Source organism: Lontra canadensis, unplaced genomic scaffold (assembly GCF_010015895.1).
Source record: "Lontra canadensis isolate GAN:19392208 unplaced genomic scaffold, GSC_riverotter_1.0 scaffold9, whole genome shotgun sequence".
NCBI classification, from domain to species: Eukaryota; Metazoa; Chordata; class Mammalia; order Carnivora; family Mustelidae; genus Lontra; species Lontra canadensis.
This window is the reverse complement of record NW_022631003.1, coordinates 7,460,684-7,483,998: the sequence shown is the minus strand read 5'-3', so window position 1 is coordinate 7,483,998 and position 23,315 is coordinate 7,460,684. Positions and strand designations below refer to the sequence as shown.

General features: G+C 35.3%; 2 protein-coding genes across 18 annotated transcripts in view; one reads left to right on the top strand and one right to left on the bottom strand.

The window, feature by feature from the left end:
- Window positions 1–5,376: 5,376 nt before the first annotated feature.
- LOC116866405 (transcription factor BTF3-like) lies at window positions 5,377–6,078 on the top strand. The gene is made up of 2 exons (XM_032855395.1): window positions 5,377–5,686; window positions 5,900–6,078. The coding sequence occupies exons 1-2, from the start codon at window positions 5,377–5,379 to the stop codon at window positions 6,076–6,078; spliced, it is 489 nt and encodes a 162-aa protein (XP_032711286.1).
- Window positions 6,079–7,759: 1,681 nt separating this feature from the next.
- The window catches only part of KCNC2 (potassium voltage-gated channel subfamily C member 2), a 186,850-nt gene continuing 171,294 nt past the window's right edge, over window positions 7,760–23,315 (bottom strand). For 3 of the 17 annotated variants that reach the window (XM_032854763.1, XM_032854762.1, XM_032854764.1), the window contains exons 3-5: window positions 18,196–19,123; window positions 15,975–16,139; window positions 10,010–10,961 (exon numbers count right to left, since the gene is read on the bottom strand). In XM_032854763.1, the coding sequence (XP_032710654.1) occupies window positions 10,825–10,961; window positions 15,975–16,139; window positions 18,196–19,123 (1,230 nt within the window). In that variant the 3' untranslated portion in view covers window positions 10,010–10,824. Of the gene's footprint in view, window positions 9,137–10,006; window positions 10,962–15,974; window positions 16,140–17,692; window positions 17,797–18,195; window positions 19,124–23,315 lie in introns of those variants that run through there. The other 14 variants (XR_004382328.1, XM_032854769.1, XM_032854766.1 and 11 more) reach the window with 14 other exon arrangements.

Below are 23,315 nucleotides of genomic sequence, written 5' to 3'. Positions count from 1 at the left end.
CAGGCGCCCCAAGTTTTAAATAATTTTTTAGTAATATTTACAATATTATGAAAATCTTCTAAAGATCTATTTCAAAATTAAAGTAAGTTATAGAGTCATTGGAATTGCTCCTCACCCCTACCCATTTTGTATAAATCCTCAGGTTGATTTATTGTGATTCACAACATATGATATGTACTAAGGAACTGTCAAAAATAAATTATGTCATGCCAGTTAAACAGGCAAGGAAGCTGAAGATTATTAGAATAGGACTCAGGACTATTGCAATAAGGAAGAGAGATTGAATTCAATTCTGTTAAAACAAAAGTGGGAGAGCTTTAAGCACTGGGGTGAGTGAGAGGAAAAATACTGGAGGACATTTGGGGAAAGGTTGGTCAGTGTGGTTAGGCCATCTGTGCTTGCTAACTGGCATTTATGGGAAGTTAGGCTCCTATCCTCCTACAGACACTGGTGGATAGGGGCACTTTCATAATTATTATATTTTAAAGAAATGGCTCTCAGGCACTTGAGACAAGACATACTTAGGTTGTAACTGGCAGGAGTTAGAAGAAAATTATACTTCCAAGGGATAGAGAAATAACTTACAACGTCAAGTTTTCCAACATAAATGCCCTAAGAAAAGGAAGACCAGGGGCCTCAGTCAAGAAAAAATAAGTCTAAAGTTTAGTCAAGCTGAGGACAAAGTTAAGACATCTTGGTCATAACTACCAGCTGGTAATTCAATGTTTTTTGGCAATACATAACTTGATATTTAACATGAGAAACAATTTCAATTTAATGAGACATGGTTATGTAAAGGATTTTTTGATGGTTGAGGCAACGGAAATTTCTGCCTCTGGCTCTCTAGTGGACCACATATGTCAGACAATGTTTTGTAAGTATTAATTCCGTGTGTTCTTTTCCTTTATGTCCAATAAACCAAATGTCAATACATGGACATTTGAGAGCAAGAAAAGCTGTTATTAAAAGACAGTCTTCTTCCATTTTAATATTTTTGGCACTTAATGTAATCATTTTTCTGCATAGAATTATCCATTCCAAAAATAGAAGTAGATAGATCTAAATCTTTTTTTTAAGATTCTATTTATTTATTTGACAGACAGAGATCACAAGTAGTCAGAGAGGCAGGCAGAGAGAGAGGAAGGGAAGCAGGCTCCCTGCTGAGCAGAGAGCCCTATGCGGGGTTCGATCCCAGGATCCTGGGATCATGATCTGAGTCGAAGGCAGAGGCTTAACCTACTGAGCCACCCAGGACCCCCAATAGATCTAAATCTTAAAAACTTTAAATTTGAAAAATAAACCTTATAATGATATTTGCCCCAGGAATATCATTTGTATCATTAAGAAGTTGCACATTAAAAAGCAATACGTTCTCAGTAGTATTTTGTCATTATATTTTGCTCTTGCATAAATCAGACCAAAAGCCTGTACGAATATGTATTATATAAATAAAAAAATAAAGCCAGTAATATTTTATATTTTGACAGTCATTAGTTGATTCTGAAAGCGTTTGACCTTAATATTAATGTAAAGGAAGAATTTAATTTTTTGGTCAAAACTAAAAGAAGAAAATAAAAAGAGGACATCTTAAGAGAACGTTGCTATTCTTTGCTAGAGAATGTGAAAATTGGTGGTCTCCTCTAACTCCTCGTTATGCAATGCAAACCTTTCAAGGTCTCCATTGAAAAGAATGTCTCGCTCTTTTGGGAAGAACTTATTCCAAAATGGTTTATGAAGCAGAATTATAGAATTATTTCTTTATCTTTGACTTGTCTTTTTGGTTATTTCACACTAAATGACCTTGGCTTCAGGCCATATTCAGTATTTGCTACTTCATCTTATGCCTCTTCTTTCTCTTTGCATATCCAGCTGTGTGTGAGTGTGTTTTTTAATCATTAACTATCTTAGATTCTGGAAATTTCTACCAGCATCCTTCCAGAATTCCTATAATTTTTTTAAGCTTCTTGCCAGCACCCAAAGTGAGAAGGAACAGTGACTGCAACAAGAAGGAAGATCATGTAGAACATTTAAACTAGTGCCCTTGTTTCCAGAGAAACCATTACTGACAAATGTGAGCTCTCAAGAAAAATACATATGTGTACACAGTAACTCCTTAGTTACTGCTTCATGCTGAATCCTTTGCAGTGAAGTTACAGGTTTTGTTTTGGTTTGGTTGGTTTGGTTTGATCAGCAAATTAAGCACATCTTAATATAGCTTCTTTGGGCCATTAAGAAAGATTTGGTTTTATGTAACCTTTTAGTTATGTAACCCTGAGACCATTGGTTAAAGAAAGATTTCAGGAACTGTCACATTCAAATTAAATTAAGAATCCTTTCAATATGGTGGTTATTTTTGGTCATTTCATGTTACTATTTACCCCTAATAAAAATGTGAAAATTTCACTTAATTCCAAAGTATTTAAATCATTTTGCTGTGACAACTCTTCTTGGCTTATAGAAAAATTCATTCCCCCCTAAAAAAGTTACTTAATTTTGAATTATGTGGAATATCCTTATCTCATCTGTTTTACTATGAGAACTATACTGAAATATGAAGATGTAAGTTCTATGGGTTTACGATAAATGTGCACTATTTTACAAACGGTAATACATCAAATTTTATTCCAAATTTGAAATCTGGCTCAAAAATGAAAAAAATAATTTCCTAATAAAGATACTTGCCTGGCCTGCTAGTATATGACTGGAAGGTAAGTAGAGACATGATATTTATAAAATCTATAACTGTTCAGCTCATGCTAATTAAATCATATACATAAAATTTCCCTAAGCAAAAGAATATTTTTTTGAATTGTAATGTAGCTAAGAAAATTGTCCTTATATGTCAGTTTCATTTGTTGCTGATGAAATATAACATTATATGACTATGGGAAAGTGGTTTTTAAAGTATGGTCATAAAACTTTTCATGCTCTTTAAACCAATAATTCCATTTTGGGAATAATTTTTGAGAAAAACCCTCCCTGTCAAAAAATAAAATAAAAAATGTATATACGCAAAATGGTCAATGCTTCTTGAATCATAATAGAAAGTAGGAAAAAGAAAGAAATCATGAATAGCTAAGGGGAATGAATATATATAGAACATTAACCAGATGGGATATTATGCATCCTTTTTCACATTCTAATTGCTAAAACAATATACCTATGTGCAAAATGTTTAGGAAAAAATGCTATTCTGTTGTAGTAATTTCAAATATCTATCTTGCATTATTAGGCCATATGAGACAGAAGCAACACCTGTGGAATGTTTGTTCTTTGTTTTGTTTTATTTGCTCATAATATATATGCATAAGACTTTACTTTTTAAAATGGCATATATGTCCAGGCCTCATCCCCAGAGATAATTTCAAGAGGTTTAGAACTGAGCATAGCCATGTATAGTTTTAAAGGGAACCAACAGTTTTTCTGATACAGAGCCAGAAATGGACCAACACACTAGATGGGAGTTCTTCAATGGTAAAGGTGACATGTGTCCATCGTGGGGCCCTAGGGTTCTTCCTTGAGCATATGCAGAGTTAGAACACCATCTACACTGAAGAACAGACTGAGGCAAGAAAGTTAAAAGACCAAGCTGAAGCATGACTGAAATGATAGGTTAAATACACATGTATATACACAAACTCTCACAGTATGCTAAAATTGTAAAATGAGAATCACAAAAGGAAGAAAAGCAAATTGACAACATGAAACCATTCAGTTTGTGGAGTAGAAAATTATGGAATTATAATTAACTTTTTCTTTTTTTATTTTATAGAAACTTTTCCTGTATTTTTATTTAGAAGCTGTTTTTTAAAAGATTTTATTTATTTATTTGAGAGAGAGAGTGAGCAAGAGAGAGAGAGAGAATGAGCAGGGAGGGAGGAGGGAGGGAGGGAGGGAGAGGAAGTAGCAGGCTCCCCATGGAGCAGGGAGACTGATGCAGGGCTGGATCCCAGGACCCTGGCATCATGACCTGAACTGAAGGCAGAAGCTTAATGGACTGAGCCACCCAGGAGTGCCCCCCCCAATGTATTTTTAAGGAGAAAGAATCTGCTAGTGAATAATCAACCAATATATTTACATCTGGAAATGAAACAGCAAATTTATAAGTAATCCATGCAGTGCACATGATTAGTATTGAAAAGATGTGTTAGAACTGTAATTTTGCTGACAATGTAAGAGGACGAAATGAAAAAAATGACTGGAAACTAACATACTCTTACCATATTACCTAGCAATTGGGCTCTTGGTGTTTAGCCAATGAATCGCAAACTTCTATCTACAAAAAACCTCACACAGATGTTTATTTATTTATGATTTATTTATGATTGTCAGAACTTGGAAGCAACCAAGATGTCTTTCAGTAGGTGACTGGATAAACTGGGACACATTCAAAAATGGAATATCCATTCAAAAATGGGATATTATTCAGCACTAAAAAGAAATGAACTACCAGGCCATGAAAAGGCAAGGAGAAAACTTAAATGCGTATTACTAAGTGAAACTTTTCAATCTGAAAAGAGTTCATACAGTATGATCCCAACTACCTGATGTTCTGGGAAAGCAAAACTAAGGAGACAGTTGAAGGTCATTGGCTGCCAAGGGCTAAGGGGAAAGAAGGGATGAGTACAAAGGATTTTTAGGGCTGTGAAACTACCCTTTATGATACTACAGTTGCAGATACAATGTCATTACACGCTTAACAAATCTAGAGAACATGTAACACCAAGAGTGAACCCTTATGTAAACTAAGGACTTTGGGTGGTAATGATGTCTTTGTAGGTTCACAGATTGCAGCAAATATGACTAGGGGGTGGGGCACAGTAGGGGAAGGTGTGCTTGTGTGGGAAAAAGGGGAAAATGGGAACGCTCTCTACTTTCTGCTCAATTTTGCTGTGGACTTAAACTGCTCTAAAACATAACCTGTTTTTTTAATAAAATTAGTTTATTAATTCTAATAATAATTGGGATTCTAGATGAGGTTTCCATAGTCTCTGAATATCTTGCTGTTCAAAACGCATATTCAGAGGCACCCGGGTGGCTCAGTCAATTAAGCCTCCCACTCTTGATCTCTGCTTGTGTCATGGTCTGGTGGTGGTGGGATGGAGTCCCATGATGAACCCTACATTGGGCTCTGTGCTCAGTGGGAAGTCTGCCAGAGATTTTCTCTCTCTGTCTCCTGCTTCCCCTCCCCCTCACTCCATGCACAGGTGCTGTCTCTTTCTTTCTCTCAAATAAATAAATCTTTTTTTAAAAAAATATTGCATATTCAGCCACTTGTGTCCCCGTGCGTGCACCTAATCTCAGCTGGTCCACCTGAGATCTCCCCTGAGTACCAACCCTAGTCCCCCACACGGTCCCATTTCTGCCCCCAACAAGATGAAAGAAACTATCATAAACCAGGAGAAGCTTGCCAAACTGCCAGCACAAGTGCGCATTGGTGGGAAAGGAACAGCGTGCAGAAAGAAGAAGGCAGTTCATAGAACGGCTACAGCAGATGATAAAAAACTTCAGTGCTCCTTTAAAAAGTTAGGGGTAAACAATATCTCTAGTATTGAAGAAATGAATATGTTCACAAACCAAGGAACAATGATTCACTTTAAAAACCCCAAAGTTCAGGCATCACTGGCAGCCAACACGTTCACCATTACAGGTCATGCTGAGACAGAGCTGCTGACAGAAAGGCAGGGTCTTTTTAAATTTTTTTTTTTTTTAGATTTTTATTTATTTGACAGACAGAGATCACAAGTAGGCAGAGAGGCAGGCAGAGAGAGAGGAAGGGAAGCAGGCTCCCCGCTGAGCAGAGAGCCCGATGCGGGGTTCGATTCCAGGACCCTGGGATCATGTACTGAGCCGAAGGCAGAGGCCTTAACCCACTGAGCCACCCAGGTGCCCCAGAAAGGCAGGGTCTTAAACCAAGTTGGTGCAGACAGTCTGACTAGTTTGAGAAGACTGGCTGAAGCTCTGCCCACACAAACTGTGGATGGAAAAGCCCCACTTGCTACCGGAGAGGAGGAGGATGATAAAGTTCCACATCTTGTGGAGATTTTTGATGAAGCTTCCAAGAATGAGGCAAGCTGAATTGAGTCAACTTCTGAAGAAGATAAAACTTGAAGAAGTTACTGGGAGCTGCTATTTTATATGATGACTGCTTTTTAAAATTTTGTTCATGGATCTGATAAAATCTAGATCTCTAATATTTTTACACCCAAGCCCCTTGGACACTGCAGCTCTTTTCAGTTTTTGTTTATACACAAGTCATTCTTTGCAGCTAATTAAGCTGAAGAAGCCTGGGGATAAAGTTTGAAACAAGGTTATAAAACAAAATACATATTCAGTGGTCCATCACTTTGAATGACTGTATGATAATTAAAGAAAAAAATCAAGTAATACTACTATTTAATTTTTAGACAACAATGAAAAATATATTTTTGAAACAGAGTTAGATTAAGGGAGAACAGGAAATTATTAAATTTAGGATCAATATTAATGATACTGAATCCATGTTAGAGAAAATTAACATATATCTATAGTTTAATAGTGTTCAAGAATTTAAACAATTAATTGAACTTTGGAAGGGGAAACTGGAAGGGAGACAATTTTTTGTCAGTAAGGAAAAATTTTAAGCTGCATATTTTAATCATCATAAACTGCTAGGGATTTCAATATTTTAATAGATTCATTTAGCTCTAAATGTCTTCAAGCACGCTATAAACCCTCCAGAGCCACTGCTTTGTAATATAGCCTTTTAACATATTCATTGTCTCTTTCCAGGATAAGTTCACTATTGCTATTCCATTAGTCTGTTTTGTGATTTATTTCAAAGATAAAATGAGTATCTTCACTTTTCATTCATGACTTTTTAATCTTGATTTTTTAAATCAGAATTTGATGGCAATTATCATCTATTAAAATGCATTCTTTCCCCCTTCTTGTACATTTTTCCTCTTTATAGTAAATCTTATATTCTGACACCATCGTTAAAAACATTTTATCAGTAATTATACCTAGATGTATTCCCTTTTATGAACTCAGTTTCCTAAGAGACTCTTAATAATCAACACTGAGCATTTTTAGATGTAGGAAAGATTCTATTGGTGCATAATAGGAAAGTGTTGGATTTGCCGACCTCATTTCTCTTTTTCATTTTATCCTTCCCCTAATCCTGATAGTTTTATAGATTTTACAGGATAAATTTATGCATAACCCCACAATATAATGGAATGTTAGTTATATGTGGTGTGCTGCCAAAACAGAGGTCCATTACCCAAAAGTGAGACTGAAGCCGTCCTTAGAATATAAGGCATTTACAACAAGAGGCTTGGATAATATTAAAACCATAAGAAATTATGGCAGAGAAGAATATCTGTAGCAAAAATAAAAGTAAACCATTCTGCCTCTCTGATCCTTAGTTCACCATCAATAAAAGGAAAAGAAAACATATTTACTTCCAGAACTGCTGTGATGATTAAGTCAGAAAGTATAAGTGAAAATTCAGTATCAGTCATAAAGAGACATACAAATATTGGAGAGCAAAATAATTAATAATTTTCCATCTCAGAATTATAAGAGAAATTTAGGCAGGCAAAGCACTTAGAAAAGGCTACATGCCCAAGACTTGAATGAAAGTGAGACTTATGTATGTGTATAAATCCTGTCATCCCAAATTCTTTGTATTGTGTGTAACCGGCTGGTTTGGTACCGTGAAACATAAAAATAGTACAGCCTTTTGAAAATTCCGAAACAAAGAGAAGAGCCAAGGAAAGAATATGAATAATTTAATCAGATAGGATTCAAGTTTATCCCCAGCTTATTTGCCTTTTATTCTTCATTTCAGTTAGTTACATATTCATCTGTTATCGCCAAGGTTGTGCATGCACCTTGAAATGTTCACAAAAGTTCCACAATACAGGGGTTCATAATTAGGTTATATGTTATATTCAGAATCCCAGGGGAACTAATCAATTCTGGAAATATTGATTAAGCAAGATGAAGAATTCTTAACACAGTTTCAACTACAACAATTTTAAAGACAAGTTCAAGCTTTGTTTGCCACAAAACTCACAAAAAAGTAATTGATTGAAGAATATCTCTTTTATGCAAAATATACATTTTAGGATATAATTTGATTAATACTCTACTATATACTGACATTACTCCTCGATCATTTAATAAAAAAATACTCTCATCGCCAGAATTTTATTTTCTGTAATATTTATAATTGAGGTAACAATGACAAAGGACTTAAACCATGAATAACGTTGGTGAGTTTTTTTTAAAGTCATAATGATTTTCCAGATCTAAACATACAGGTGACAAAAAAATAGGTTAGTTTTGATAAATAGGCACTGAAAATTTCACAACAAAGACAACCACGTAAGTGGTTTATAAAAAAAAAAAAAAAAAGAGAGAGTCAATGTTCATGGATTCAAACAACAAAGAAGAAGTAAGGGAAATTACCACACATCTATACTACACCGATATCACTGCCTCGTATGATTCACAGCACGATCTACTGCAGGCGCAAGAGGGGCAATTCACGGAGGTATGGGCCTTACTCAGAAGCTCCATGTTGGTCATGGACTTGGCTTCCTTGGGTGTGAGATGGCTGAAGCTGTTGACCCATGCACACATGTTGGTATTTACAATTGTTTCACGGCTCCTGGCCAGTCCACAGCAGACGACTCATGTGGGGAGCACCAAATGAGTTCCAGCCACAGTTCTTTTCTAAGCTTTAGATGCCTTGCGGAGACGCAGGGACCTCTTCCAAGTGCTACCTGGTCACATCAGGGCACATTCAGCAGCAGAAGTCTGTTTCCAGTACAGTCCTTGGTATGGCTAAATTCCATTGTCCCTTTTTCAGCGGTCAAAAATCCATGACAAATTCTGTACAACACTGCAGTCAATAACAGCAGCACCAGACAGCATATTAATTCCTTTACCACAATGCTATAGGTCATTATAACTTTCTAAGTGTGGTGTTATTAAAAAAGATCATTGAATCTCTAAATATCAGATGTGTACGTCTGGGTAAATTCGTTGCTGTACAAGATCTCTGACATGCAGTTCATGCTTTAGGACTTAGGGATATAGAGTAATAGATGTTATGTGGCCAATAATAAAAATGACATTTGTCTTCCTAACAAAAAAAAATAAACATGAGATTTAAGGATTAATCAACAGTCTCAAGGATCCCGAATGCCTTAGAAATATTGTTTATCCCTCAATTTATATTATGGCATTTTTCTTCCCTCACACGCCCAATACACCAGACACACTATCACTAGTGGCTTCCCAGGGATGTTGTAAACAGAATTTCTTCCACTTGGACTGAATAAAACTCCCTCGGGGTTTTGCTGGAGTGTAGTGATGAATGCTGGTTGCTAGGTAGTAGAAACTGACAGAGCAGCAAGCAACCAATGGTAATGGTGATGCTGCTGCTTAAATCCTGCTTATCAAAAAAGGTTCACAGTACCGATGGACTTAGGTAGTCTGCAGGGCATCATTCATTTATACACAAAGCAGAGAGGCTGTTCCAAAGGGCAGAGAAGGCAGGGGGCAAGGGAGAGGACCCAGTACTAAAATCAGGAACATCTTATCAAGGCATCTCTGTGCTTTATGAAGACAGATGGCATATACATTTAAGACAGGGAGCTAAGACAGACAGACAGAACAACATACAGGACAAAGCACCTGGTTAAATACTGTCTGAAAATCTGATCAATCCTGTGAGTCAGAAATTTAAGGCTGGTCAAAAAAGCCTCCTGTGAACCACAATAATTTTTGATGTTTGCACAAAAATCAATAAATAAAAATAAAGGAGGGGGTATAAAAAAAAACGGACATGAGAGCTTTGGGTGATATTTGGCACTTTGCCTCGGAAAATGATGACAAATCCTGGGATTAAAAAAATATATAGATAGATAGATAGATAGATAGATAGATAGATATGACTCTAGTTCCAAGCAGCAATTCCTGGCTAAACAATGCAAGCCTGGCTGGCAGTTACCTTTCTCTCATGTTTTGTGCCTTCCCCAAGCCATTAAGTAAGAGATCTGGCCTCAGCTTGCGTGTAACCAGTAATGACAACCTCTTTGCAGTTATCTGTGTGCAAACAACCAGAGACATTCAGAACTCCAATACAGCATTTTTGAAGAAAAGTAAATCAATCAAGAAATTAAACTAATCAAAACAAATATTTCTTTCAAAGAATAAGGAAAAAAAATGCCAAGGAGAAACTCGCCCTCCCTGCCCCACAATTCAACATGCAGAATAGCTGACCAGTGTTTCTGTATCAGCCGGATGGTTCGACGCAAGTACACATATCCCGAGCCATCCACGGTGCCCGAACTCTGTGACATTGCTCTCAGGTGATAGAGACAAGATGGTCCATGCAAATGAGCTGACCAGAGTCATGTTGTGTGCAATCAAAATAGAATCCCAAACATCTTCAAAATGGTTTAGAGTCACGAGAAATGAAGTTCCAATGAAGTGATTGGCATTTGGAAGCACACTGTTTTAAATACATCTCCCTGAAGATATGTTTATGTATTCGTGTACTGGCCAATAGCTGACACTACCTGTCATTTTATTGCGAAAGGAGACCGGGGCAATGAATACAGAGAAGTAGCACTACTTTAGGTAATCTTTAAAGCCAGGATAAGATTTGTTAGCTACCCAAGTGACATTTCTGACTTCAAATAGTGGTATCATGCAGGATTTTAACTGTATTTAATGGAGCCTGGAGTAACTCTACACTTAATTATCTCCATTATGGGGTAGACAATACTTGAATTCATACAATTTAGCCGACTGATGCAGTTTGGTTTACAAAATAGATGGGATGGGAGATCGAGAGCGCCTCAGAGGACAAGGAGAGTTGTAGGGTGATGTTACTGGAGAGAGCCTCAGAGCATTGCCTGCCATGCCCGCTATGTTGTTTAAGCTTCGGGATTTTTCATATCCTTTTATGAAAAAATGCACAGACATCAGTTGAATTCAACCAGAAAATAGACACAGACAAACAATACCATGCAGGATAATCAAAAGTGCTATTTTGAGTTCAAGGAAGAATTTTTTTTTTCACAAAGAATTCAATACTGAGACCATTTGTAACTTAAAAAAAGTAAGTAAATAAAGCTCACTAGTGCTGTCATTCCCAAAAGATTAAACCAGCTATCACAAATTATAGTTGTAATCCTTCAAAATTTATTCTTTCCCAGATTATATTTTGCATTGATGTAATTTTGACATATAAAATACTAGAAATCTTTTAAGAATTAGGCAAAGCAACTTAAGTAAGATACAAATGTGGCTAATATTCATACATTTCAGAATATGTTTCTGAAAGAAAATGGTTTTTTTTCTTATCATTTTTTATTATTTACTAAGCTAATAAGCAGGATTAAGTTTAAGTGGATGGCTTTTTTCTGAGCATATTTAATCTTCCAGCTTTATAGTGTTAAAAGGATGATTCTTAAATAATGACATTGGATGCCATTATCTAGGCGATATGGAATGCGTGCTCATTTCTAGCTCCTTGGATTAAAAAAGGAAAAAAAGGAAAGGGAAAAAAAAAGAAATGAAATGAAATATAAGTTAAGTCATAATTTCAGTGAATTTACGATCAGAACTTGGTTATCTGATGTTTTCAGTTGGCTCTCCACTGCCGGGAATTGAGAACCATTTGATCTTGATTCACTTTTTCTTTCTATCATCTCACATTCTAATTATTCATGTGTGATAGTCATGGACATACAGGATAAAAGATATATCTCACAAGCTTTAACCCAGTGGTTTTCCTTAGCTACTCAAGCAACATTCTCATCAAGGTCACCTTGGAAGGACTCAGATATTGTGGTACTATTTATTAGAAAAGATTAGAGGGGATTAGGTGGTGGGGGGTGGCACACTGTAAAGTTCGAAGTGAACTGTCTTTAGAGCAGGAACACTATTGGCTGAAAAAGCAGTCAGGAAATAAATGTTCTGTCTGACCGGTCTACTGAAAAAAAGTATTGTAGAACAAGGAAATGAAATTCTCTGCTGGACAGTCAAATCCGAGCAAGTACATACAATTTCAGTGAACTTTGTTATCCCTTAGATTTAGGGCTCATTCCTTGGACTCTAATTGGCCCTCAGTGGGCATGATCACTATATGAGAAAGAAAATGGGCCTTTTGTGCTTTCCCATGTTCCTCTCAAAATACTTCTTTTTCTAATTCTGTATTTTCATGGACTTCTGGGGAAGAAGCTACTACCATCTCTTCTCCTTTCACTAGAAAAGGAGAAATTAAGCGAGTTAGTGATTATTTGATTTATCAGCACCCAGGACAAGTATGGACATGGATTGCAATAACTGCTCTACTGTGGGGTGAAGCAGCTTTGAGTAGGAACATCCTTCCCCATACACATACATAAACTTTCATCACACTAGATGTCTTCTCTGAGATTTTGTTGATGGAAAGTTATGCCACCCATTAAGTGTGGTGAAGTTCTCTAGGACATAATTTCTGCTAACAAGAGAATTATCTGCCAATATGTTTTGTTAGCATTCGGAGATATAAAACATGGGAGGTGATATATATTTCATCCTATTCCAATAGGTGATGGAATTCTTAATAAGGGGATGTCTTAAATAATTAAAAAAGAATTGCAGATAATTTATCCTTACATGGGGACCTCTGTGTGGCTGGAAAGCTAGTTGTTACTGCTGTTCTCTAAAGTGACTGGAAATATAACTTGGGGAATTATAGGAAGAATAATTTATCATGGTTGGCCATGTGATCTAAAAATGCAAACTACACTATAAACATTGATTTGGTTTGATTAAAAGCAAACTGGTGAATATGCATGGACTAGAGAGGTGTTAACACCTATAAATCATTCATCCTTATAAAAATTTACATCTGGGAAAAATAAAGTCTTTAAAAAAAAAATTTACATCTGGTCTCCCACAACTTCCAAGCTCCCGATGGGACCTCCAAAAAGGCAAAAGTTTTCTATTAATGACACTAGTTATATGTAAATTTTGGTTGCCATTCTAAATGTTCAATTATTTTTCTGAATTACAGTTTTCAACATAAATATTACCCATTCTGTTTACAAGTCCTTTTACTTTTAATAACTACAATTTCAGTGTTCATTTGAAAAGACTTCTCTTATAATTTAATAACAAGTATTTAATTAGTAAAATTATGTTATTCTTTTAAGTATGTATATTTTTTTTCTGCAGGTTCATTTGTGATAGAAAATTAGATAAGGTTTTTGCTTAAGCAAACTTTTATTGACTGGAATGGTTAAAAATATGATTCATGAAGATACACAATATTGAACCTAGTTGGAATTGGCATCTAAATATATGGTGTGCATTTTGTATGGTTCTTAAGAGCATATGTTTATTTGGGGCAATACTGAAACTGCTTAGCCATGCATTATCAATGGGCATGTTTTTGTGTATGAAAGATGATTTCCTAAAAACTACTGCATAAATAAAAAACATAGGTTCTAAGTATTGAGACTTCACTTTCATAGAGGATCCATAAATTTTCTTAATGTACGCCCATCTATATTCATATTTGTTGATAGAAAAAGAATTCAGTGGGAATCTAGTCCTTTCTTTTCATCTATATAGAGGAGAATTTTCAGAAGTCTAAAAATCAGTAGTGAGACCAACTTGAAAGAAAAAAAAGGGATCATATAGCAAATAAATGTTCTGAATAAGAATAGTAGGAGAAATCTATAATCTACATAAAAAGGAACAAGAGAAGAAATGAATGGGTTCTTGATAAACATAACAAGACAACACACTAAGAAAAATTAAGAAAATTAAGTGAAATTAACCAAAAATACTACAAAGCCTGAGAGAAAAAAAAACACAAGGTGTAAAGAAACTAAGCAAGAATGAAGAAGGAAGTTGATTGTGGTGAGAAATGACAAAGAATAAAAGCCCATAGATGAATTTTCAAAGATGTGCTCATTGATAAAGAGAATTTTGCATTTGTGAAATAAGATTTCATGTATAACCTTTCCATACAAACTAGGTATCTTATTAATTGCTTTGCTCATGAAACATTGCCATTTTACAGAAAAATTCTATATTTACATAGTGGTTTATAATTTGCAAAGTATTTTTTCTTATGTGATCTCCTTTGACAGTTTAAAATCCAAAGTATTGTCTAAGAGTGGAAGGAAAAAATTTTAGCTAAGTTCTTAAACAAGCAATGCTAGTATAAATATTGCATGTGACCATTTATTAAGTGATGCTCAAAAATGTATGTGAATGTAACCACATATTACATATAAATACATATATACATATATACAAATATATGCATGTATATGCATATATACAAATATATGCATATATATACATATAGTGAGTAAAGATATGTAATGCACTTAAAATATAATGTTCTATACAAGAAATTGTTAGTTACATATTATAATCATCATTTAATATATGTATATATATTTTGCTTAAGTACTATGATAGTACACTATCTTCATAAAATATTTTAGAAATTGTTCTAGCACTTAATATTTAAATGTAGAATGGCAAACAACCAAATAGACCTATTCAGATCATTGAAATACATTTTGGTGCAAATAATAGATGCAGAGAAATGGAAGTAATTGAAATGAAGAAGTATGTAAAATATTACATACTGAAGAAATAAAAGAAGAGTCTGTCTTCTCCTTTGAGACTCAAAGCCATGGAGACAGAAAGGACAATACAAAGTGTTCAGAAGTAATGAAAGAGAAGTACAATATGGGTAATGAGACATTTCAAAGAGAGAAGACATCACAAAATAAATATTTAAGGCTTAAAATGTTAAAGTATTCAATAGGAAGAAAATGCAATGAATAGCAAAAAAGTGCAGTATTTTTTAAATGCAGTTGCACTAGTATGAAAGTTTAGACCGGCTTTTCATTAAAATTCAGTCCATTACATAAGAAATTATTATAGTTCTTTCTCTATTCAGTCAATAAGCAGAGAAAGAGAGCCATGGCAATAAAGCAACTGGAATTATCAAAGTAGGAGGTAATCAAAGAGCATATCAGCCCTTGGACAAGAGTGGGTAACAGACATCACAAAACTATTTCTTAAGGAGGGAGAATTGTCCTGAGATCTGTCAAGTTTACGCAAAACAAAAACAAAAAACAGTTCCTGGGGAATAGTCATAGATGGTGGTATCATCTAGAAAATTGGAAGGACATAATGGAGTAGAGCTTCAATATTCTGTTATATTTCCTAACCAAAATGCCTGCCCAACCAAATTTATTCATTCGACAAATAATTATTGAGTGTCTTCTGTGTGCCAAGCACAGTTTAGTTTGGGTTGAAAATAGTAACAAACATAAAAGTATTATTATTGCCTCAAAAAGAAATTCTGTAGCACAATTTTTAAGTACATAAGTAGCCTTTCAAGTGGTGGCATATACTATTCTATATGGCCAAGGATGTTGGATCTTTTTGACCTTCTGACATTGAGATGAATCATGGCAAGACTGCCCAAATATTAGATAAGAGACTTAACTACAGTGTGTTTAAAGCTTTTCTTTGGAAAAAAAAAATCCTTGTTGTTTTATCAATTACTTATCAAATATATGCATAGACCCAATTAGTGAGTTTTATTACGTGTAGTTGAAAACTGTTTAAAAACTGTTGAGTACATTATATTAATTAGCTGAGTGACTTAATTTTTAAATACCCCATTACAATTCTTCCCATAGACTAATGGAAACCAAAAATATAAAGAAAGAAAGAAGGGTGAAATGCCTTTCAGATAGGACAATCAAGTAAGCTGTTATGATATGCACTTAAATGTTTATAATGAGAAAAGAGGTGATGAGGAATGCAAGAGAACACTACGTGCAGTCTTTCCTACAAAATGATGAAAGAGCATTTATATCACTCCATATATTTGCAGCACTTAATTTCTAAGTCACCTGTTAGGATCTGATTAAATGCATGCCTACCTTTCCTGATCCCTCCATCAGAAGCACACGTGTAATCACCTGTCGTCAGTAGGAAACATGTTTCCCCTCTTCTGTTTTTGTCTCTGGTACTAGAGCGTCTGATGGGGAGCCTTTCTGGGGGTGATAATGGCGGCTCACTTCCTGTACTGTCGTCACCTGATAACACTGGTCACAGCACCATGCCCATTGACAGACAGTGATGGATGAGGAAATGAGACAGTACAAAGAGTTTACACTGAATGTCCATAGTACAGTCACTCGATATACAAAACACAATAATCACATCATGATAAGAAAAAGGGTTTTCATCACTCTACAAAAATTTACATGGAGCAAAATGGAAATGTATTGAAAAGGAGAGAAATGTTCTTTGGGAAGTTTTAATTCCATTTCGGATTCTATCTAATAGGAAATGGACTTTTACAGAATATGAATTCAAAATAAGTGTGATAATGATGTAGCACACACATTAATATCATATGATTTTTGACATGCTATCTAGTTATTGTGAATAAGAATCTTTAAAAGTGGAATCTATTTAAGGAAAAACTGTTAGGTACCTATGTGGTTTTGGAGTTCTTTAAGACACATGCTTATAATATTTGCAGAAAGTAACTTTCAAAAAAAAAAAATCTTAATAAAAGTAATCCCCAAACTCACTTTGTGTCCAGGTTCTCCATTTTCAAGTGAAAAAAAAAAAGATGTTTTTGAGCATAACAATGGAATAAGAGTAACTTCTCCAAATGCCCTTGAAACAACTGTTTACTTCTATAGGCTTGCCAAAGACATCTGCATCTAATTGGCCTAGATGCTAGCTTGTTATAACAATATTTATCCAGGCTGAGAGTGTGTCTGTCCTGTTTCTCATGCCCTTCATAAGTACTCTGCACAGGTACTCTGCGATCACCAATGAGACTAGTGACACCAACTAAACTCCACCTTTAATAAAGACGTTTTTTGCCTGATAGTTTTCAGATATATTGACAGAATTTGCAGAACAATGTACTAAATAAGCATAAGGATCTTTATGAATAAAATCTTTAAGAAGAAGTTTAGTTCCAGCCACAATTTTTCCCCTTTTACTTCATATAAACTTCTGGAAACTAATGAATGAACATGTTACCTGCCATTTTTGTTTGTTTGCTTGCTTTGTGCAATTGGTGTTTTTTCTATGTTATGCAAAAGTATTCACTTGGGATTATCATGAATCATTTTTCTACAGAAAAAGATTAAATATATCTAAGTTATAGGGAAAGCACATATCTTAAATTTTCATAGTGGGCTGAAACATAATTAAATTGTTTAATCTATAAAATGTTTAATCTGTACCAGATAAAATAGAGAACACATTACTATCATTTTGGCAAAATGAATATTAATTTACAGTCAATGTCTTCTAGATTATCTATGGCAATGGAGGGGGTAGGGATTCATCAGTAAATCACCCAAAATTCAGTTTCGGAGGGAAACAGAACCCAATGTATAGTGCATAAAAAAGGAAATCCTCAAGGAATTTCAGCTTTGCCATTGGTTAGACAAAGCAGATCATCTACCTCCAGGATAATGGTAGATTTATTATATTACATAGCATCTTACCCAATCTAAAAGGATTATACTGAATATCCTACCTAAGTTAACAGTAATAAAAATGTAATCAATCCTCTAGAATATTACTAGGGATGACTTTTATTATCAAAGATTATGATCTTCCATATCACCTTTTTGGTGTTCAGTCTATTGAAATATAAGCATCCATTCTTTTTAAATAACTGCTTCTTGTGAAATAGGTTGAGATGCATGGCCCCATGTGGCAGAGATAAAACTGAGACAAACACACCAAGCCAAATGATAAGGAAATCAACATTTTGAGAATGAAAAATGGAAAATGGCCAGTATCATACCATCACACCGTGCAGGGAAACAAAGAAACATTGGCACAAAAGCAACAAACGGGCAAAAGAAAATATTGGCACCATCAGCAAAGGGCATTCCCACTAAAGCAGGAAAACTCTATAGACCAGCTACACAGGCTTCTACTTGGAATCTACTAAGAAAAGCTACAGGCTAACTGTCTACAAGCCTGACACAAACACGTGTATTGTGAAAGGGTAAAACTGAAAACTCAGGAATGTTTGCAGACAATGAAAATGGTTGCCTTCTACCTGAGGGACATACTGGTCTATAAAGTGGTTAATGGCATGCATTTGAAATTGTGCCTTACCTGATCTGTTATGTTCCAGAAGCCGATTGTCTTTGCCCAGACACGCGTCACCCTGTGTGCTATTGCAGGCCATATTTAATTCTGTCTTGCAAAAAGTAGGTGAGCTTGCCTGAGGGGCAGGAGGGATGTGCTTCTTTCTTTTTCTTGGAAGTTTCTGCTTCGCCATTGCCAAGGAGTAGTACATTCCAAAGTTGTTGACAATGACAGGCACTGGCATGGCTATTGTCAGCACTCCAGCCAGAGCACATAGGGCTCCCACCAGCATCCCTGACCATGTTTGGGGGTACATATCCCCATAGCCCAAGGTAGTCATGGTCACTACAGCCCACCAGAAGCCAATTGGAATGTTTTTAAACTGCGTGTGCTCACTAGCTGAAGGGTCGTTAGGTTGAGCTCCTACTCTCTCGGCATAGTAGATCATAGTAGCAAATATCAAAACTCCTAGAGCCAGGAAGATTATCAGCAGCAAAAATTCATTAGTACTAGCTCGAAGTGTGTGTCCAAGCACCCTCAGACCTACAAAATGGCGGGTGAGCTTGAAGATTCTCAGGATCCTCACAAATCTTACCACCCTGAGGAAGCCAAGGACATCTTTAGCAGCTTTGGATGACAGCCCACTGAGTCCCACCTCTAAGTAGAAGGGTAGGATGGCCACAAAGTCAATGATATTCAAGAGATTTTTGATGAATTCAAGTTTATTAGGGGAAAAAATGATACGGACTAGAAATTCAAAAGTAAACCACACCACACACACTCCTTCTACATACGTCAAGGCAGGATCCGTTTCGATTTCATATTGCAGAACAACACTTGTGCCATTGATGACTGGTTCTGTCTTGTTTTTAACAATATTGAAAGCTTCATGTGTCTCCAGGCAAAAGGTTGTGATTGAAACCAGGATGAAGAATAAAGAAGCAAAAGCAATAAACTGTAGGGGGGGGGGGAAACAAAAAACAAACAAAAAAAAAAAAAAAACAAAGAGAGAGTGATCTGAACTTTGGTATACTTTGATCCAAATCTAAAAGTATCGATCCCTGCAGAAGAAAAAAAAAAAAAGCTTATTTGGAGATTTTGCTTGGGTGTCACTCAGGTGAAAGAAGAGATGCATAGGTATCATTAATTAGATTGCACATGTAATGTGTTTCAAGTTCTGTTTTCTGCTTATATAGGTAAAAACTTTGGCTTTATGTTGGAAAATAATTTCTTGACTCTTTTCTATAGTATACCTGTTAAGAGAGCATAAAAATCAACCCAAAACAATGTAAAGGGCAACAAACTGGAAAAAAAAATAAGAAATGTACACAGTGGCTCCAGATACTGCTTCTGATCCTAGAAATCTTCATGTATTAGATCAAGCTTTACATCTATAAATATAAGGTACAGTCTATACTGATGAAAATTTGGAAGACAGCTGAATTTAACTGCAGGTTTTTAATCATAAGTAAAATCATCAAGATGTCATGAGGTATGGACGAGAAAAAAAATTTTTTTTGAGCTATGTTACAGTTAAATTGTATCGACATAAGGTGGAGACTTGTCCGAAAGAACAGATCTAGAGATGAAGAGTAGGCAACAAGACCAAAGAGAGAGAGAAACAGAGTTAGGGAACAAATTTTCTTTCTCACCTGAAAAAGAATTCCAAGTGTTAGAGGAGCATGCTATAAAATTGCAGGATTTTTTTTTTTCTCAACTTTTTATTTCATTTCTTCAATCATTAATATGCGATTACACATACCTACTAATACAGAATAATAATAATAAAAGCTTTCACTTACTTAATTCTTATTAGTGCCAGACACTCATAAAAGCAAATTACATAATTAACTCATATCAATACTCATAACAACATTACTACTACCATATTTTATAGTTCTGCAATATTAACACAGAATTTAAGCTACTTTTCAAAGTCATAAGACACAAAGTGATAGACCTAAGATGCTAACCTGGCAAGTTTCACCCCCAATTGTTTTGGGAACTACCAGACTATCACTTGTTGAACCCAAATATGTTGAAAAATTTACCTTGGGGTCGCATACTTCTTAATATTTGAGATCTGAAAACTTAACACCCAGTTTGAGTGAATGGTACTGTTGCAGACAGTACCAGAGGCTTGCAAAGAAGCCAGCAGATTCCTAATGCTTTCTGCCAATGCTCTCAGATTTAGCATGTGTAATGAACACCAAGAGATTGCCCTTTGAATATCCAAATGAATTAATCATTTAGGAACAAGAAGTCATCAGTCAAATGCAGGGTAGCCCTTTTTCAGAAAAATAGGGTGCATCTGAATCCCAAACCTGTCCCCTAATACCAATTCCTCACCCATGCCTAAGTTTCAAGAAGAGATTGAAACTACCTACTTTTTCCCTGGTAGAGTTTCGATGTAAGCGATATACAAAAGGACCAAAAAAAAAAACAAAAACAAAAACAAAACAACAACAAAAAAAACTTAGGATGGTGACTATCTGCCTTAAACCACTTCAGTTGTTTCAGTGCAGTGTAGTAGTTAGTACATCATTCTTATAATATTATAAAACATTCCATTTTCATGGCTTTGACTTACTTCTCCATGCATATCTTCTCATTTCCCTTGGTTTTGATATTACAGTTTCATTCATATCTTCCCCAGACATAATGCAAGATGTTAACATGTTTTCACTCTGCTTTCTCTTTGTACAAATAAATATATGGTTCTTTTAAAATCAACTACTTGTAACAGTATCACTAAGACCTTCTAGATACTTTAAAAGATGGTATCTTTTGGAGGAAGAATCAATTATCCTTGATTCATACATTACTTCTTAATCTAATCACAATTTTGTCTATAGATCTGAGAGTCAACTTTGTTTCTGATTCCCCCTGAACTCTCCTTTTGTCATTAGTGTCCTGCTGGTGTGTACATATGGACTCCCCCACCAAGCCACTCTCCGCACTCTAGTCTCCAGCATTTCAGATTAAGTGTCAAAAGTTTTAGTGCACACATTCTATCTATGAAGCAGGTACAGAATACAAGGCAGTTAAAGTAAACTGCAATTTTATTTTATGCTTCTAGTATTCCTTAGTCAGCATTTTCTCAGCTAACTTTGCAGTCTCAAATTCTGTCCACCTACATTCATGTAGTGAATTGATTGGGACGTCCCAACATTGCACTTTCAAAAACTGTTCTAGCTTCCCAGCCTATCTCTCATACAACAAAGACAATTTTCTTGTGTATTCTGAGGCCTGTCAATACAAGACACTGAGACCTTTTCTGATCAGACATTTTCCTACTCTTCATTCATTCATTCATTCATTCAGCAAGTATGAATTAGGTTTCCCTCTATGCCAGACCACAGGACTAGGGCTTTAACATAAGAATAGTTAATAAAACATGATGCCTATGTTTGAGTAATTCACATTCTATTAAATAATTAACCACACAAAAATTTTATAATTACAATTGTGATAAATGCAATGAAGGATAGAAAGGATCAAAAAAAGGGGGCTTTATTTTAAGACTGAAGGGTCATAGTAACCTCTGACAAAATATCTACAGACTGAAATTTGAGGGATAAATGAAGGTTGACCTGATGGAAAGGGGAGACTTGTCTATAGCACAGTAGGAAGTTTTAACAAAAAGTCTAGACTTTTTCAAACTCCCTTTCTCAAGTGATGCCTTTACTGGAACACCCCAGGAGCAGCAGCTCTTCCAAACCTGCCTCTTTTGCACGAATTGTCATGATTAAAGCCCAACCTAGCACAGAGACCCTGACTTTTTCAAGGTTAACCTTTTTTTTTTTTCTGAAGAGCTTTAAATAAACCAGATATATTACCTGGGTTTTAAAATGAGGCTGTAAGGTGACTTTAGAGCAGTTTGTTTGTCGGTGGTACTCTTTTAGACTTGTTGGCCTATTGGGAGAGCTATAGAATTCACTTATCTTAAATTATTTTATCAACCCCATTGTTTGGGATGCAGTAAAAAGAAAAGATATATGTTAAAGTGTTTTTTAATTTAAAACCCTATGTAAGCACTAGAAATCATTATTATATATATTTTAGTATACTTTAAAAATATATAATTAGTATCTCAACAAGAACTACTAGAACCTGATGTTTATGTTCATTAAATGAGTCATTATGTTGTCAGAAAAAGGTCAACAGAGTCGGAAGGTACAACCGCACTTGGTGGTTGGAATTTAAGTAACATGAATCATCTTGTTAAATTTTCCACTTTGCCCACCCATATTCTTAGAAAAGGAGTTTGGTCATATTTATTAGAACATACCTGGAGAGCTTACACAAATGTGAACTCCTTACTCTCCACACCAGGTATCAGACACAGATTCATTGGGGAGAAGGAATTTGCATTTAACAAGCAATCATGGTGATTGCTATGCATACCAAAGTTTGAAAAACACTGTTTCAGTGTATTTTCAACTTGATAATACAGGTTGATAACTCATTAAATGAATTGGAGAAGTTCCTAAATTATAAGCACCTATAGAATCTTCCTAAGTCTTAATAAGAATAGTTCACTACCTCCTATAAGATAGGACATTTATGTCTATATCTGTGTGTCTTTGTGTGTGTGTTGTGACATAATTCTGGCTTCTACACAAATATTGGTGAGTAAACAAAGCAATTCAGCCTCTAAATATACACAATTCTAAGACACAAAACCTTGAAAAACTGAAAGTTGTTTGTTTTTACAAGTCACTTAGGACTTGAATTTATCAATATTTTTATTAGCTTATTTGTTTATTCATTTATTATAAAGATTTTACTTATTTATTTGACAGAGAGAGAAACAGTGATAGAGGGAACACAAGCAGGGGGAGTGGGAAAGGAAGAAGCAGGCTTCCCACCAAGCAGGGAGCCTGATTTGGTGCTCCATGCAGCTTTGATCCCAGGACCCTGGGATTATGACCTGAGCCGAAGGCAGACACCTAACAACTAAGCCACCCAGACACCCCATTATTAGCATTACTTAAAGAACCACATCATGGTTTTGTATTTATATTATTCTCCACTGTAATTTTTATAGTTCCATATATATTTAGTTTTTAAGGACTTCGTAAATCTGCCAGAGCGTGATAACAGTATAATAGGAAAATAAAAAGAGTGTAAAAAAAGAAACAAAC

Excerpts from the sequence above, each read along its gene's own strand:
- LOC116866405 (XM_032855395.1), top strand. The coding sequence starts at position 5,377 with ATGAAAGAAACTATCATAAACCAGGAGAAGCTTGCCAAACTGCCAGCA. Across the intron at positions 5,687-5,899 it reads GCTGCTGACAGAAAGGCAGG|GCAGGGTCTTAAACCAAGTT; the intron begins GTCTTTTTAAAT and ends TGCCCCAGAAAG.